The sequence below is a fragment of the Aethalodelphis obliquidens genome, unplaced genomic scaffold, assembly GCF_003676395.1.
Source record: "Aethalodelphis obliquidens isolate GAN/ISIS:26980383/991018 unplaced genomic scaffold, ASM367639v1 scaffold37, whole genome shotgun sequence".
In the NCBI taxonomy this organism is placed as follows: Eukaryota; Metazoa; Chordata; class Mammalia; order Artiodactyla; family Delphinidae; genus Aethalodelphis; species Aethalodelphis obliquidens.
This window is the reverse complement of record NW_020837981.1, coordinates 11649735-11665937: the sequence shown is the minus strand read 5'-3', so window position 1 is coordinate 11665937 and position 16203 is coordinate 11649735. Positions and strand designations below refer to the sequence as shown.

Sequence of the window (16203 nt, the reverse complement as noted above, 5' to 3'; positions counted from 1 at the left end):
TTGAAAAAGCATATGATAAAATCCAACACCCACTCATGATAAAAACTCTCACAAAACTAGAAAATAAAAGGGAACTTCATCAACCTGACAAAAGGCACCTAAAGCTAATAGTGTATGTAATGGGAAAAGACTGAATATTTTCCTCTTCAGATCAGAACAAGATAAAGATGTCCATTCTTGCCACCTTTATTCAGCATTGTATTGGAGGTTCTAGTCAGTGCAATAGACCAAAATAAGGAAGTAAAAGCCATCCACAGTGGAAAGGAATAAGTTAAACTATCTTCATTCACAGATGACATGATGTAGAAAATCCTAAAACTTTCCCTCCGCCCCCACCCCAACTCCATCTACTAGAACTAAGAAATGAGTTCAGGACGGTCACAGTATATCAGATCAATTTACAAAAATCAATTGTAAATGTGGTATATTTATGTAATGTAATATTATTCAACTATAAAAAGGAAAGAAATACTAATACATGCTACACTATGGATGAACCTTGAAAACATGCTAAGTAAAAGAAGCCAGATACAAAAGGCCACATGTTACATGGTTTCATACATATGAAATATCCAGAGGAGCAAATCTATAGAGACAGAAAGTAGATCAGTAGTGGGCAGGGGCTGGGCAGAGAGAGGAATGGAGAGTGATGGCTAATGGAGCCAGGGTTTCTTTTGGGGTGAAAATGTTCTAGAATTAGATAGTTGTGATGGTTGCACAACTGTGCATATGCTACAAACCACTGGGAATACACTAAAACCACTAAATTTTACACTTTCAAAGGACGAATTTCATCGTATGGGAATTGTATCTAAATTTTTAAAATCTATTGTATTTCTACACATTAGTAATGCATAATCTAAAAGTGAAAATTAAAAATAAATTCAATTCACAAAGAACAAAAAATTGTTAGGGATAAACTTAATGAAAGGAGAACAAGACTTATACACTGAAAAATTTAAAACATTGCTGAGAAAAATGAAATATAAACAAATAAGAGACATTCCATGTTCATGGATTGGACGACTAAATACTGAGATGGCATTTCTCCCCAAATTGATCTATATATCCAATGCATTCCCTATTCAAATCCCATCAGGCTTTTTGTAGAAACTGATAAGCTGATCCATATTGACATGGAATTGCAAAAGACCCAGATTAGTCAAAACAATTTTGAAAAAGAAGACATGGACTTCCCTGGTGGTGCAGTGGTTAAGAATCCGCCTGCCAATGCAGGGGACACGGGTTCGAGCCCTGGTCTGGGAAGATCCCACATGCCACAGAGCAACTAAGCCCGTGCGCCACAACTACTGAGCCCGCGAGCCACAACTACTGAAGCCCGCGTGCCTAGAGCCCATGCTCTGAAACGAGAAGCCACCACAATGAGAAGCCCGCGCACCACAATGAAGAGTAGCCCCCGCTCGCCACAACTAGAGAAAGCCTGCACACAGCAACAAAGACCCAACTCAGCCAAAAATAAATAATAAAGTAAATTAATTAATTTATAAAAGAAGACAGAGAACTTACTCTATCACATTTCAAACTTAATGGTACAGTAATCAAAACAGTATGGTAATGGCATAAGAATAGGCCTATAATTCAATGGCACAGAATAGAGAATCTAGAAATAAACTCATATTTATGGTCAATTGACTTTTAGTGATGACAATTCAACAGGGAAAGGATATTTTTTCCAATAAATGTTGTTGGGACAATTGGATATCCATATGCAAATTGGATGAATTCAGACCCTTACCTTACATCATACAGAAAACTTACTCAAATTAATTATAAATTTAAATGTAAGTGCAAAAACTGTCATTCTATTTTTTTTTAATTAATTAATTTATTTTTGGCTGTGCTGGGTGTTTGTTGCTGCGCGTGGGCTTTCTTTTTTAGTTGCGGTGAGCAGGGGCTACTCTTCATTGCTGTGTGCGGGCCTCTCATTGCGGTGGCCTCTCATTGCGGTGGCCTCTCTCGTCACGGAGCACCGGCTCTAGGCGCGCGGGCTCTAGAGCGCAGGCTTAGTAGTTGTGGTGCAGGGGCCTAGCTGCTCTGCAGCATGTGGGATCTTCCCAAACCAGGGCTCGAACCCGTGTCCCCTGCATTGGCAGGCGGATTCCTAACCATTGCGCCACCAGGGAAGCCCCTGTCATTCTTTTAGAAGAAAACGTATGAGAAAACCTGCAAGACTCTGGATTAGGCAACGAATTCATAGATATGACACAACAAAAGCACAAGCCTAAAAAAATGGATAAATTTGACTCCATCAAAATTAAAATCTTTTGTGCTCCCAAATACACTATCAAGAAAATGAAAGAACAAGCCACAGACTGGGAGAGAATATTTGCAATACATATATCTGACAAAGGTCTTGCATCCAAAACTTAAAACTCCATATGAAGGAGATAAATAGACCAGTTGAAAACAAATGAGCAAAAAGCTTGGACACTCTGTAAAAGAAAACATATGAATGGCCAAGTAGCATATAGAAAGATGCTCAATATCATTATCATCAAGGAAATGCAAATTTAAAATGGTCATGATACACACTCACTAAAATAGCTAAAACTAAAAAGACTGACAATACCTAGTATTAGCCAGGATGTGGAGCATATTTAATGCTCACACATTTCTAGTGGGAGTGCTAACCTGTACATTTATTCTGTGATATAGTTTTAGTAGTTTATTTTAACATTAAACATCCACTCATAAGACCAGTAATTCTACTGCTAGGTATTTATCTGAGAGAAATAAAAATATATGTCCAGAAAAAGATTTGTGCATGAATGTTCATATATTTACTCATAATAAAAAATATTGTAAATAATGCAAATGTCCCTCAACAGGAGAATGGATAAACAAATCGTGGCATATTCTTACAATGCAATACTATGTAGTGAATGTAATGTAATGAATACTAACACATGCAACAACATCGGTGAACCTCAAAAACATTCTGCTGAAAAACATTCCAGCTCTCTCACTGAATCCGTCATCAAGTTTTGTGTATTTTATCCTCACAATGTATCTCATGTCTTTTTTTCTCCTTTTCTTTTTTCTTTTTAAAAATTGAGATATAGTTGACATATAACATTGCATTACTTTTAGGTATACAGAGTAATAATTTGATATATGTATATAATGCAAAACACAAAAAAGTACATCCTGCATGATCCTGGTTATATGAAGTTCTGTAACAGACAAAACTAATTTATAGTGCTATAAATCAGATCAATGGTTTCATGACATGGGGAACAGGAAACTTCAGTTGCACAGGGGTATGAGGGAACATTCTGGGGTATCAGAAATGTTCTTCTACATCTGGAAAACAATGGTGGTTACTTGGGTGAATACCTTTGTGAAATGTCATTGTGCTGTAGATACTTGAAATGTTATTGTATGTAAACTATTCCTCAATAAGGTTTATTAAACTTTCTAAATACTCAAAGAGTTAAGGGATAAGATAGCATCCATTAAAATTATTGGAGGTTTTAAAACAAAGCAGGTAGAGATTTTAATTTAAGAAAAGACAGATATGAAAATTCAGTTTAAAATCTTAGACATGAATAGCATTTGAAATATCTGAGTAGATAACTGGACATAACTACTATATGTAAACTGGACCCAGTGAAACAGAATAGTAGTAAATTGAATGAGAGAACTAAGAAAATCACCTAGGGGCTTCCCTGGTGGCGCAGTGGTTGAGAGTCCGCCTGCCGATGCAGGGGACATGGGTTCGTGCCTCGGTCTGGGAAGATCCCACATGCTGCGGAGCGGCTGGGCCCGTGAGCCATGGCCGCTGAGCCTGCACGTCCGGAGCCTGTGTTCCGCAATGGGAGAGGCTACAACAGTGAGAGGCCCGCGTACCGCAAAAAGAAAAGAAGGTGTAACTTTTCTTCCATCAGAATGTAAAAGGGAACATAAAAACAGATGAAGTAGAGAGTAAGCAGAGAATCAGATAACATGATCAGATTCACATTTTATAGCCATCCTTTTGGCTGCTGCAAAAGGATAAATTATAGGGCAAAGATTTAATGTAAACTGTCAGGTGAAAAATGCAGACTACAAAGTAATATATATATGGGATTGACTGTCTACCTTACGCTCTAAAAAGAATACTGGAACCAAGCAACTATAATAAAATTAACAATCATTATCTTTGAGTGGTAGAATTATTGGTAATTTTTATCTTTCTTTATACTTTTCTGGATATTTTTGATGAAGAAAATGTTACTTTAAAAACGTAGATATTTCCACAAATTTTCTTTAAATAGGAATAGGGAGGCTATCTGAATATTGTAAGATCCCAAAACTCACTAACTTAACTTTTCTTTCACACAAGTGGACTAAATATTGAAAATAAAACAGAATCTGATTGCTTTCAACCTTTATGATTATTAACAGAGATTGAAGCTCATCTAAATATTTTGGGGTGATAATTTCTTTTAGGAACTTGATCAAAATGCCACTGAAAAAGTCCACGCAATGTTCACAGCCATTGACGAGCTCTTGTATGAGCAGAAGTTGAGTGTACATATTAAAAGTCTACAAGAAGAGTGCCAACAGTGGACATGTAGCTTTCCTCACCTCAGGTATTGGAGCCCTTGTATATTCATGGCTAATAATAAAATTTGAAGATTTCCAAGAAAGCTTGTATTCTGAAATCTCTATGGGCATAGATTTATATAAATGAGGCAATGTGGTATAAAGCCTCAGATGACAGAAAACTCATGTTGATGGAAGTTTCTCAGAGTTTTCATAACTACCTATATTGTCCTAATCAAGTAAAAACAACTTCTATACCAGTAACTGTGATCTGTGTACTATGGCTGTCCAAACAGCCTTGCTTTTGAACAAGAGGGTCAGAAAATGTATTTGATTACACTGTTGTCTATAAGTAAATTCTTATGCATGTATACTTGAAAGCAAACATAGGCTATTAGGAAGCTTTCCTTAGAAACCGCATTAGTGCACTTACTACACATACTTAAAATTTATAAAGCTTCATGTTCTTAAGAATATAATTCAGTTTTCACTAATTTGGCCTGGCTTTCACCCACTTTGGCAAATTTAATGAAGATTGCTATAGGGGATGGAGGGAAAATTACAAATGTTTGCCCAGTTCCCTTGGATTTTTTTCAGTGGGGTGGAAAAGCTTTATCCTTTCTATCTCCATTGTATAGGAGAGAGATATACCTTTAAAAAGGCTCTGGATTCACATTTCTCTCAAGAATCATTCTAAATCAGTAACGGACTAAGTATGTACTAGACTTCTATGTAGAGCCATCAAATTTGTTCCAAAAATACCTACATTTTGTATGTATGCCAGGTGAAGGTGCTTAATTATCTCTTTATGTTCTTCACTTTGAAGGATTCTGGGTAGGCAGATAATCACTCCAAGTGAAGGTTATGGACTGTATCCTAGATCCCCTTCTGCTGTTTCAGCTTCACATGAGACAACAATGTCTCAAGAAAGAGATTCTACTATGTAAGTATTCTAATATGTAAGTACTTATGTATTCTAATGTGCAAGTATTATATTCTACCAGTTATACTAAGGGATTAAAATACTTCTTCCTATTTATTGGTATTTAGTAAAGCACAGCAAATTCTGTAAGATTGACCATAGTCTTTATGCATATTAGAATTCTGTTACTTAGTTTTTTGTTCAAAAGTAAGACATTCTCTAGGATTTAAGGGTTATTCAGATTCATATATATCTACGTCCATCTATAAATCTAGGCACTTCCCTCTTGGAATAAATGTGTAGATAGACTGGTTTAAAGAAATTCAGGGATCTAAGAAACAGACTTTAAAATTTTTTGAAAAAAATTCTGAAAAGTCATTTTCTTAAACATATAATACTAATTAAAACTTAATTTCTTTATAGAAGTTAAACTGGTATTAGTTTATCAGCTTAAAATGGGTAATTAGTACACTAGCTAAAATGGCTAATTCTTTAACACCTCAAACTCTTTATTTTTATTTTTACTTTTTAAAAATATTGGGAATTCCCTGGTGGTCCAGTGGATAAGACTCTGTGCTCCCAATACAGGGGGCCTGGGTTCAATCCCTGGTTGGGGAACTAGATCCTGCATGCATGCTGCAACTAAGAGTCCGCATGCTGCAACTAAGAAGCCCGCATGCCGCAACTAAAGATCCCATGTGCCACAACTAAGACCCAGCACAGCCAAATAAATAAATAAGTAAATAAATAAATTCCTTTACTTTTTCCTAAGACTGTAATTTTACTTATACTGATATCTTCTAAGAGTTGTAGTAATACTTTCTTTTGATGCCTTTTGGGGCTTGTAGTAATTTCATCAGACCACAAAGTAAAACATTATTGTCTTAGGCCAGTTAAGGTTATGAGATCTGGGTTATCAACTAACTGATTTTTGGTCAGAGAATGGGATTTGTTTACTTCTTTCAAAGTGATTTAAGCTCAAGCTTCTGGTCACTAGGCTGAGCTTTCTTTCTAAATTTAAACCTCATGTATTACATCAATAAGCCTTTTTAAGTTTACTCCTTTTATATAAAGGTCAGACTTTTACAAACTAATGTCTCCCACAGAAATGATGTATCCTTTAATTCTCACTGACCAAAATTACATAACTTATGTCCTGCTATTAAGATATATTTACCTGATCTATTAGTATAAACTTTATATATGCCTTATTATTTTATAACTATAAATAGCAGTTCCATTTAGAGATTCCAAAGAAATAAGGAACAAATCTGAGCAGTTAGCTCCTCCTTTTTTAGGACATCTGGCTAAATCATCATTCTGCAACTTAGTACAGGCAACCTTTCTTTCCTTTTTACTTGCTACCACCACTGCTGCTTGGTGCTTCTTATTTTTCGTTCTGCTTTTCTGGATTATTTGACTTACAGTTTTCAATAATTACCTTTCTTTACTATACAGATGAAACAATTACCTATCTATACTTTATATACAGACATATATTTAAATGAAACAAGTTATTCAGCTATATTAGCACGTCACTACTTATTGAAAATAATAACAAATTAAATATAATCCATATTTATTTTCCTATCACTACCACTTTGTCCATACTTGATACTTTCTATCTTGAGTACCATTAATGAACTCATTGCGTTTCAAAATATTTATATATTTTAATTAACCATAATTATTATTGATGCTCAAATTGTTACAACTTGGCCATGTCAAGCTAGTTCCTTTGTTTTTGTCTTGAATGTTTCCTTGTTTTCTGGTTACAATAGGATGCTCCAGGCCCATCCTGGAAAAAAATTGTTTCTTCCTTTAAGGCATGGTATCAGCTGAAATTCAAGGAAATCTGATTCCTTTGAGAGGCTACTAGTATTTGAGAACAAAATTTGGGTAGTGAGGGTATGTAAGTTGGTGATGATGCTGCAATTCTGCCACTTTTTGTAATAAGTGGTGTGAAAAAATGTGTCAAGAATTCATTTTGATATTTTTCAGTTTAACAAATCAGTTTTCCATAAAATATGAGGTTGATCATCTACTTTCTACAAAAATAACATTTCAAATTATATCCATTCTTGCCCCTCCACATTACATCAGATTCTCCTTTTAAAGTTCAGCGTTAATCCTTTCTGTCCCCACTTAAAAATCTTCAATAGCTTCCCAGTGAATTTAAGATACAAATCTAAAATTATATCATAAGCTGGCCCCAGCCTACATCTCTACCTTTATCTTCTGTCACTCTCTCTCTCATTCATTAATCCTCCCACACTGGATTTCTTTCAAATCTCAAATGTACTAAACAAGGTATTCGGTCCAGCTTCCATTCTTGAGGAGTTCTTGGGCCAGAGGAGAGTAGTATAATAAACAACACAAAAATACAGTCTCTTCCTTTTTGTATCTCTAACACCTCGTACAATGTGTAGAACATGGTTAGCATCAACTTATTTTTTTTTTACTAAATCATATTTATATGAAAACAAACTCCATGAAAATGAATTAATTGATATTATGGTGGCAAAACAATGTTATCAATCAAGACGAATTAGTGTCTAGGTCAAAATGGAATTCCAGAAACTTTATAACAATAGAAGATGGTGGCAGCATAAGGAGAAAACACAGCCCAGAAAAGGACCATGAAGAAGATGAGTCTGAGGACATTTCCATTTGAAAAGAAACTATGCAGTCATCTGCTTCAAGTTAGCTTAAGGGGCTTACCTACCCTTACTTTAAATACATACCTCAACAAAAATTAACTATAATATCTAATAAGTTGCTAAAGTATATGACTATATGCAGAATTATAACCCTTAAAAAATCATTAAAGAATGGAGAGCTCAGAAATAAACCTCTGCGTATATGAGTAAATAATTTTCAGCAAGGGCGCCAAGACTACACAATGCGAAAGGACAGTCTCTTCAACAAATGGTGCTGGGGAAAGAATGCAAAAGAATGAAGTGGGACCCTTATACCATATACAGAAATTAACTCAAAATGGATTTTATAGACCTAAATGGAAGACCTAAAACTATTAAAACTCCTAGAATAAAACACAGGGGAAAAGCTTCAGGATATTGGATTTGGCAATGATTTATTGGATAGAACACCAAAAGCTTAGGCAACAAAAAGCAAAAATAGACAGATGGGACTACATCAACCTCTAAATTTTCTGTGCGTCAACAGAAACAATCATCAGAGTGAAAAGGCAACTTATGGCATGGGGGAGAATATTTGCAAATTGCATGTCTGATAAGGAGCTAGTATCTAGAATATATGAGGAACTTCTACAATTCAACAACAACAACAAAAATAACCCAATTAATAAATGGATAAAGGGGGGCTTCCCTGGTGGCACAGTGGTTAAGAATCTGCCTGCCAATGCAGGGGACACGTGCTGTGGAGCAACTAAGCCCGTGCGCCACAACTACTGAGCCTGCGCTCTAGAGCCAACGAGCCACAACTACTGAGCCTACATGCTACAACTACTGAGGCCCATGCGCCTAGAGCCTGTGTTCTGCAACAAGAGAAGCCACTGCAATGAGAAGCCCATGCACCGCCATGAAGAGTAGCCCTGGCTCGCCACAACTAGAGAAAGCCTGTGCACAGAACAAAGACCCAACACAACCAAAAATAAATAAATAAAATACAATAAAAAAAAAGAAAATGTGGTATATACATACGATGGAATATTACAGAAGGAAATCCTGTCACATGCTACAATAGGGATGAACCTCAAAGATATTATGCTAAGTGAAATAAGCCCGTCACAAAAGGACAAATACAATATGATTCCAGCCATCTTTAGTATCTAAAGTAGTCAAATCATAGAAACAGAAAGTACAAGCGGAGTTGCCAAAGGGAGGGGAGGAAGGGGAAGGGGCAATGAGTGTTTAATGGATATCAGAGTTTCAGTTTTGCAATATAAGAAAGTTCAAGAGATCTGTTGAACAATAATGTGAACATACTTAACACTGTTGAACTGTATGGTTTTAAATGCTTATGATGGTGTATTTAATCTTATATTGTTCACCACAGTTTTTAAAAAATCATTAAAGTGACATGGTATGGTTTCTCCTAAGCCCACCTCCCTCATGTCACTCATTACAAATTATAGCTTTTGCTTTCATTTTCTTTGATTTTTTTTTTTTACAACTGTCCTAAATGCAAGAGCCCAGTCAAGCTAATTACAAATCAGACTTTTTCAGACATAAAGAGCTTTCTGAAGCTCTCCAAAACCATGGAGATGTTCTTTTTCCGTTTTTCTACTGGTAGGGCCATCCACAATCATATTTCCTTTCCTAGTGTACTAAGTTATATTTTCTTCCTTTTGGCATCATGAGATCACAACTTCATGTAACTTTCCTCTATTTTGATCATCGCTAGAGGTCCACTGGAAGATAAGTTGGTCTGAAATGGAGTTGAGAGTGGTTAATTGTACTTTTCAGATCCTAGTCAGGAAGGAGAGAGCTCTTGGCCACTTGTTCCTCCTAGCCAACCTGGAGGGCCTTGCAGTGATCACCTCCATGAAGGCTGCAGAATTCTGCCTCCTAAGGCCTACACCTGAGGGCTGGCTCCAAATTAAACTCTTTGTTTAAATAAGAAACCCAGCAAAGTCATTTTATCCTCCATGCATGTGGGAGAAGAATAAAGTGGCAATGATTTCTTTCCGCTCACAAGAAAACAGATCTGAACTTAAATATTACTATCAGGGCAATACATTATTAGATAAGACCACTGTTATTTTTTTAGTAAGTAAGAGAATTACAAACATTTTAGAAGTTAAAGGTTATTTTCCAGACATGGTAATCTCTGAAGTCTGATGATTTAAAAGATCCCTTTGTTAGAAACAACATTTGCAAAGACAGCTTTATGATGTAGAATACTATCTGTTCTTTGCTGCAGCTTTAGGGGAAATGGGAACACTTTTCCTTCTCATCTAACTGAAAATTTTTTTAACTGACAAAAAGGCCTATACTTTGTTAGAAAAGCCTATTTTTTTTTCAGAGCAAGTAATTCCATTAGTTACCACTGACTAAAAAATGATTGGTTAGTAATACAAATGGAACGATACAGTAGCACAATAACATAAGGAATGCTGGGAGTGCAGTGTTTGACATGGGTTTGACAGCTTTTAATTTTGTCATGTTGTCATGTTGAAAAAAAATACTAACACCACTGTTTTATAAAAGAAATGACATATTAACACAAAAAAGCATGTCTCAAAATAAGGACAGTCCTTTTCAAGAAAGGGCATTTTGTAGTCTTACTGAGCATTGTTCTTATTTTGCTCATTTTGATGTGGATCCGTAAAAATTTTGTCATGGATTGCCATAAATCTGTTGACTAGATTTTGGGTATCACTGTTTAGAATTTCAGAACAGAGACTTAAAAAACCTAAAGTCTCAAGTTTAGAGACTTTTATAAACGATAATACCAGCTGGTTTTGATATATTTGTTCTTCAAACTGTTTTCCCATCTCTTATTGTCTCTCTGTCCCCCATGCCTCCTGCCATGGTCCAGGCTCTCATCAGCTTACCAGCTCTTGTTTCATCTTTTGCACTAGCCTCCTAACCACATTATCCTCTTCATCACCACCACAGTGATCTTCTAAAGCAAGGATGCTGTCATTCCCCTTCTTAAAAACTTCAATTCCATTGCTATCAATTAGCCAAAGTTAACAAAGTACTTCACAGTCTGGCCTAATACCCTCCAGCCACTTCCTATGAACAATACACCTTATTTAATGGCTTACATAACAGAGAAATTTCTCTTAAAAGAAGTCTGGAGGAAGAGTATCTAAAGATAGTACAGTGGTAGTATGGTGTTTTCAGGGTCCTAGACTCATTTCATCTTTCTGCTACATTGTGCTAGCCCAGGATACTTTTCCTGAGTTTTGGGGTTTTTCTTGGTGGTCCAAGACAGCTGATAGAGTTCCAAACATGACATTCACTTTCCAGGTAGCAGGAAGCAGGAAAGGCAGAAGGGCAAAAGGGCACCCCTTAAAGCTAACCCAGTTCTCTTTAAACAGCCTCCCCAGAGTCCCACATAACAATTCTGCTCATATCTCATTGGTCACATCTGGCTGCAAGGTGGTGGGAAATGTCATCTTTGAGGTGCATGTATTGCTCTCCTGAATTAAATTGGCATGATGTATTAGGAGAGGCAGGGAGAATCGATATTGGGGGCACCTAGCGTTCTCTGCCACATATGTATAGAGTTTTTTGAAATTACTGTACATATTTTATAATCTTTTTATAATTACCATTTTATTATGGGAATCTTCCATTTTGTCCCCCAACATTAATTTAGTAACCTCATAGAATTCCACTGCATGAATATACCATTATTTAAACAACCAATCCCCTATCCTATATTTTGAAACAGTTGGGACAGTTTTGAATTTTAGCAATTATAAGCAGTTCTGTGATGATAATTTTTATAGCTAAATCTTATAGGTCATATCCTCGAAGGAAATCCCCTACAAATGAAACCACTGAATCAAAGTGTATTTCTGTTTTAAGGTTTCTAATACATATTTCCAAAATGTCTTCCAAAAAGATTTTCCCACTAGCCTTGCTGAAAAGTGCCATAGGTTTATTCTTTTCTCATTGTTTAAAAAATACTTAAGGTACAAAAAGATATAAAGAGTAACACAAAGCATACATTGGTTATATTTAATATTTGGTTAAACTGAGAGCCATTTAAAAAATTGTACTGCTCAGATTTGACTGACTTTCTCCAAAGTAAACCTGCTGAAGTGAAGGCGTCATCATATATTCGTTGAATACCTGGGTAGGATGAGAAATTTAAATAGAAGTAAGGGAAGATACTTGCCCTTTAGGAGTATACATTTTGAACAATGACGGAGTTATTGAAATAAGCATATAACCTCCTGAGGTACTTTAAAGAGCTAATTATGAATGTAAATATTATTAGATTTTAAAAAATATTTTATAGCCATAGCTGTTGCATCTGAAAAGATAGCAAGCAGTATTCAATAGTGCATAATATACCTAAGCAGAGTGGGTCTATGGCTAGTATTTATTTATTCCTGTTCTGAGAAATAACAGGTATTAAGGTTTAGAGTAGCCCAGGAAGGTGTCACTAGGGCAAGGGACCTTGAGCTGAAACTTGTGCGAATGAGTTCCTTTGAGAACTGTTTATGTTGAACATAATTAATATTTTTCCTCTTCCAGATTTGGTATTAGGGGAAAGAAGTTACATTTTTCATCTTCATATGCTCCTAAAGCATCTTCCATTGCCAAATCCCCTAGCTTGTGTTCTATGGAAAGAGAAGAGGAAGACTGTATAATCTTCTCGGAAGGAATAATAGAGGAATACCTAGCATTCGACCACACAGATATGTGAGTATTATGTCTTTTAAACTTTTTACTCCCCTGCTATTTTGTTGTTAATATCTATTTTTTCTAAAGTATACTACCAATACTACCTATAATTAAGTTGATGTCTGTTTATTTCTTTTCTATTAGTTCTCAGTTATCCAGTGTCATGTACTTAGTTGATATAAATTCCTATTGCTTTCACATACCAGTCTTCCTTGTATATTTTCTTCCTACACACATCATTTGCCTCTTCCTGAGATTAAACATTTTTTAAATGAATTTTTTTCTCCACATAATTTGATTTTCCTCTTTGTAAAGTATCACCAGTAACTCATGAAAACTTTATTCATCTGATTCTAAATCCAGTGCTCTCCTCACTATTCCATGCTACTTTTCTGATATATTAAACTCTTAAATTATTCCTCTAAGCCTTTAAAAGCTCAGAATTGATAGTCACAGTAGTACATCTAGAAGTGAGAATTTCATTTTAGGCTGTGAGGCTGTGGTTAGGTCTAGTTAGTGTCACATGATTCTGGACTTCTTCCCATATTTCCTACTGAGCCATGCTTACTACATGCTCAAGGTACACAGTCCTAGGGTCAGGTAAACACAACCCAGATTTCCAAACATAACACCGTTGGGCTAGCTCATTTTTCCAAGGGAATCATAAGTATGCTGTTTTGGTTTTGCAGAGATTGCCCCCTTCCCTTTCACTTCATCTGGCCTGAGTCAAATTATCCATATTTTCTCTTCCTTTTTCCTCAAAGGTCTTTTCCCTTCATTTTAGCTTATAAAAAATACAGCAGATTTAACTAATTTAAAATGTGATGTTCATGGCTCATAGGTGTCCCTGGGGCATCTCTTCCCCTTTCCTGATAGTAAACCGAAATGAATTTTCAGGTAAAATGGAAGATTTTTAGAAAGGCAGTCTTCTCTTTAGAGATATCACTGAGATATTGAGATGTGATGAATGAAATCATGTAAGTTTGGAAGAAAATGAGATATGAAAGATTTTTTTTTAAATAACTTGGGAATAGGGAAGGTCTTTCTAACCATAGCACAAAATCTACAAGTCATTTAAGAAATTCTTTAAAAAACTACATAAAATAGTATTTCTGCATAGAAAAAATTCATAGAGTCAAAAGACAAATGACAAACTGGCAAAAATATTTGCAGTTCATGCATAGACAGAGGCTTAATTTCCTTAATATGTATATCAGTAAGGAAAAGATTAAAGATGAAACAAAGAACATGAATAGTTCACATTATAAGAAGATGGATTTTAAATATATGAAATGGAATTCATTCACAATTAGAGATACAAATTAAAACTATAATGAGTATTCTTTTACATGTCAGACTATCAAAGAACAAAAGATAAAGGAGGTTAATAATTCCTTGAATGAGAAAAGAGGCATATTCTTTCACTACTGGAGAATTATACCACCTATTTATTTATTTATTTATTTACTTAGGTTTATCAAAAATTTATTCTTCTTTATTGTCAGCACGTTCCATGGTATGGATGTATCACAGTTTGTGCACCTGTGGAAGGACACCTGGGCTATTTCTAGCTTTTGGCTATTATTAATAAAGCTGCTATGAACATTCACGCACAGATTTTTATATGAACAAAAATTTTTATGTCTCTGGGATAAATGCCCGAGAGTATACTTTCTGGATCCTATGTATACCACCTCTTTAAATTGAAATGCACATACCCTTTGACTCAATAATTCTATTTATAGGAATTTATCCTACAGATATAATATCCATGTAGCCAAAGAAGTACATACATATTGTTCCCAACTTAAGATGAGTTGACTTATGATTCCTTGATTTTGCGATGGTACAAAAGTGATACATATTCAGTAGCAACTGTACTTTGAATTTTGATTTTTTTTCCCTTGGCTGGCGATATGCAGTATGATACTCTCTCGGGATGCTGGGCAGCGGCAGCAAGCTATGGCTCCCAGTCAGCCACACAATCATGAGGGTAAACAACCAATATACTTAAAACCATACAACCATTGCTTTTCGCTTTCAGTAGAGTATACAATAAATTACATGAGATATTCAACACTTTATTATAAAATAGTTTTTGCGTTAGATAATTTTGCTTAGCTGTAGGCTAATGTAAGTGTTATGAGCACATTTAAGGTGGGCTACGCTAAGCTATAATGTTCAATAGGTTAGGCCTATTAAATGCATTCTTGACATGATATTTTCATAAGTTCATTGGGCTGTAACCCAATATGTAAGTTGAGGAATATCTGTAGAAGGGTATTAATTGCAGTATTGATTATAAAAGCAAAGGTTAGTTGATCGATAACTGTCTAGTTAGATATATTATGGTATATCCAATGGAATACTCTGCAGTTATTTTTGTTTGTTGCAGTTATTTTTTAAAAGAGGCAGATTTATATACATTGATAGGGATCATGGACAAGATACACTGACAGAAGAGTGAGGTGCAGTACAGTGTATAATGTAACTATCTCTCTGGACCTACGTGTTTGCTTCTGAGAATGGGGACTGGGGGACAGAGATGTAGGAGACTTATTTTTCACTACATACATATATTTCCTTCTATACAATATGAATTTTTATCATATGACTATGTTATCTCCTCTAAAAAGAAATATAAATTGAAATACATTTAATGCTAATCAGCCTCCTCTGCCACTTAATGCCAGGCTACCTCTTCCTTGGGAAAGGAGAAGCAAAGGGAGTCTGGCTGCCCTGCTTAAATCTCTTAGCATCCTTCTTACCTGCCTACGGTTTCCTATTTCATTCTTGAGCACTTTGTTGCCCCAGGAGTAACTTTCACTGTAAAGGTACTTCTCTCCACCCAAGCCAGTTCCAGAATTTGCTTTGTCTTAGTTTATAATACATCTGTCATAGATAAGCACATCCATCAGCCAAATTTTCTTCCCCCAGAAATCTGGGGCTACTGGCACTCATTGCCAGAGAAGAGACAGACTTGCCTAACTGGAAGTTTCTGGATTATAGATACACAGTCTCCAGAAGAGTCTCAGAGTAGTTTCCTGTGCTGTTGGGCTTCCCTCTTTTTCCTTTACAGCCAATTACCAAATGTTTATTTGGATTAGTAAAAGTATACTAATTTTAATAATCTATGTGGACTACTTCCCTAATGAATCATTGCCTCAAATAATTATGCAGCATAATCACAGTTATATGCGCATCGTTAAATGTGTCAAGTTAATATTAATCTAAATGTTACCCAGTTACAACAAAAAGAGTATTTTTGTGTGCTTAATTGTCATAGGTTGCTTGTTGATCAATTTTAAATGCCCATCTATTTAAAGCTTAAAAAAGTACAATGATTCTGTCTTCTTTTTCTTGTTCTATTTTTTTGGCAGAGTA

The 16203-nt window shown here is 35.5% G+C and overlaps 2 protein-coding genes across 6 annotated transcripts in view; one reads left to right on the top strand and one right to left on the bottom strand.

The window, feature by feature from the left end:
* The window catches only part of FAM149B1 (family with sequence similarity 149 member B1), a 61064-nt gene that overhangs the window by 22997 nt on the left and 21864 nt on the right, over positions 1 to 16203 (top strand). For all 5 annotated transcript variants that reach the window (XM_027129911.1, XM_027129913.1, XM_027129910.1 and 2 more), the window contains 3 exons: positions 4453 to 4595; positions 5375 to 5491; positions 12670 to 12837. In XM_027129911.1, the coding sequence (XP_026985712.1) occupies positions 4453 to 4595; positions 5375 to 5491; positions 12670 to 12837 (428 nt within the window). The remainder of the gene's footprint in view (positions 1 to 4452; positions 4596 to 5374; positions 5492 to 12669; positions 12838 to 16203) is intronic.
* Positions 12160 to 16203, bottom strand: part of DNAJC9 (DnaJ heat shock protein family (Hsp40) member C9) — a 34138-nt gene continuing 30094 nt past the window's right edge. Inside the window, exon 5 of the mRNA XM_027129917.1 lies at positions 12160 to 12261. Within this exon, the coding sequence (XP_026985718.1) occupies positions 12175 to 12261 (87 nt within the window). The 3' untranslated portion in view covers positions 12160 to 12174. The remainder of the gene's footprint in view (positions 12262 to 16203) is intronic.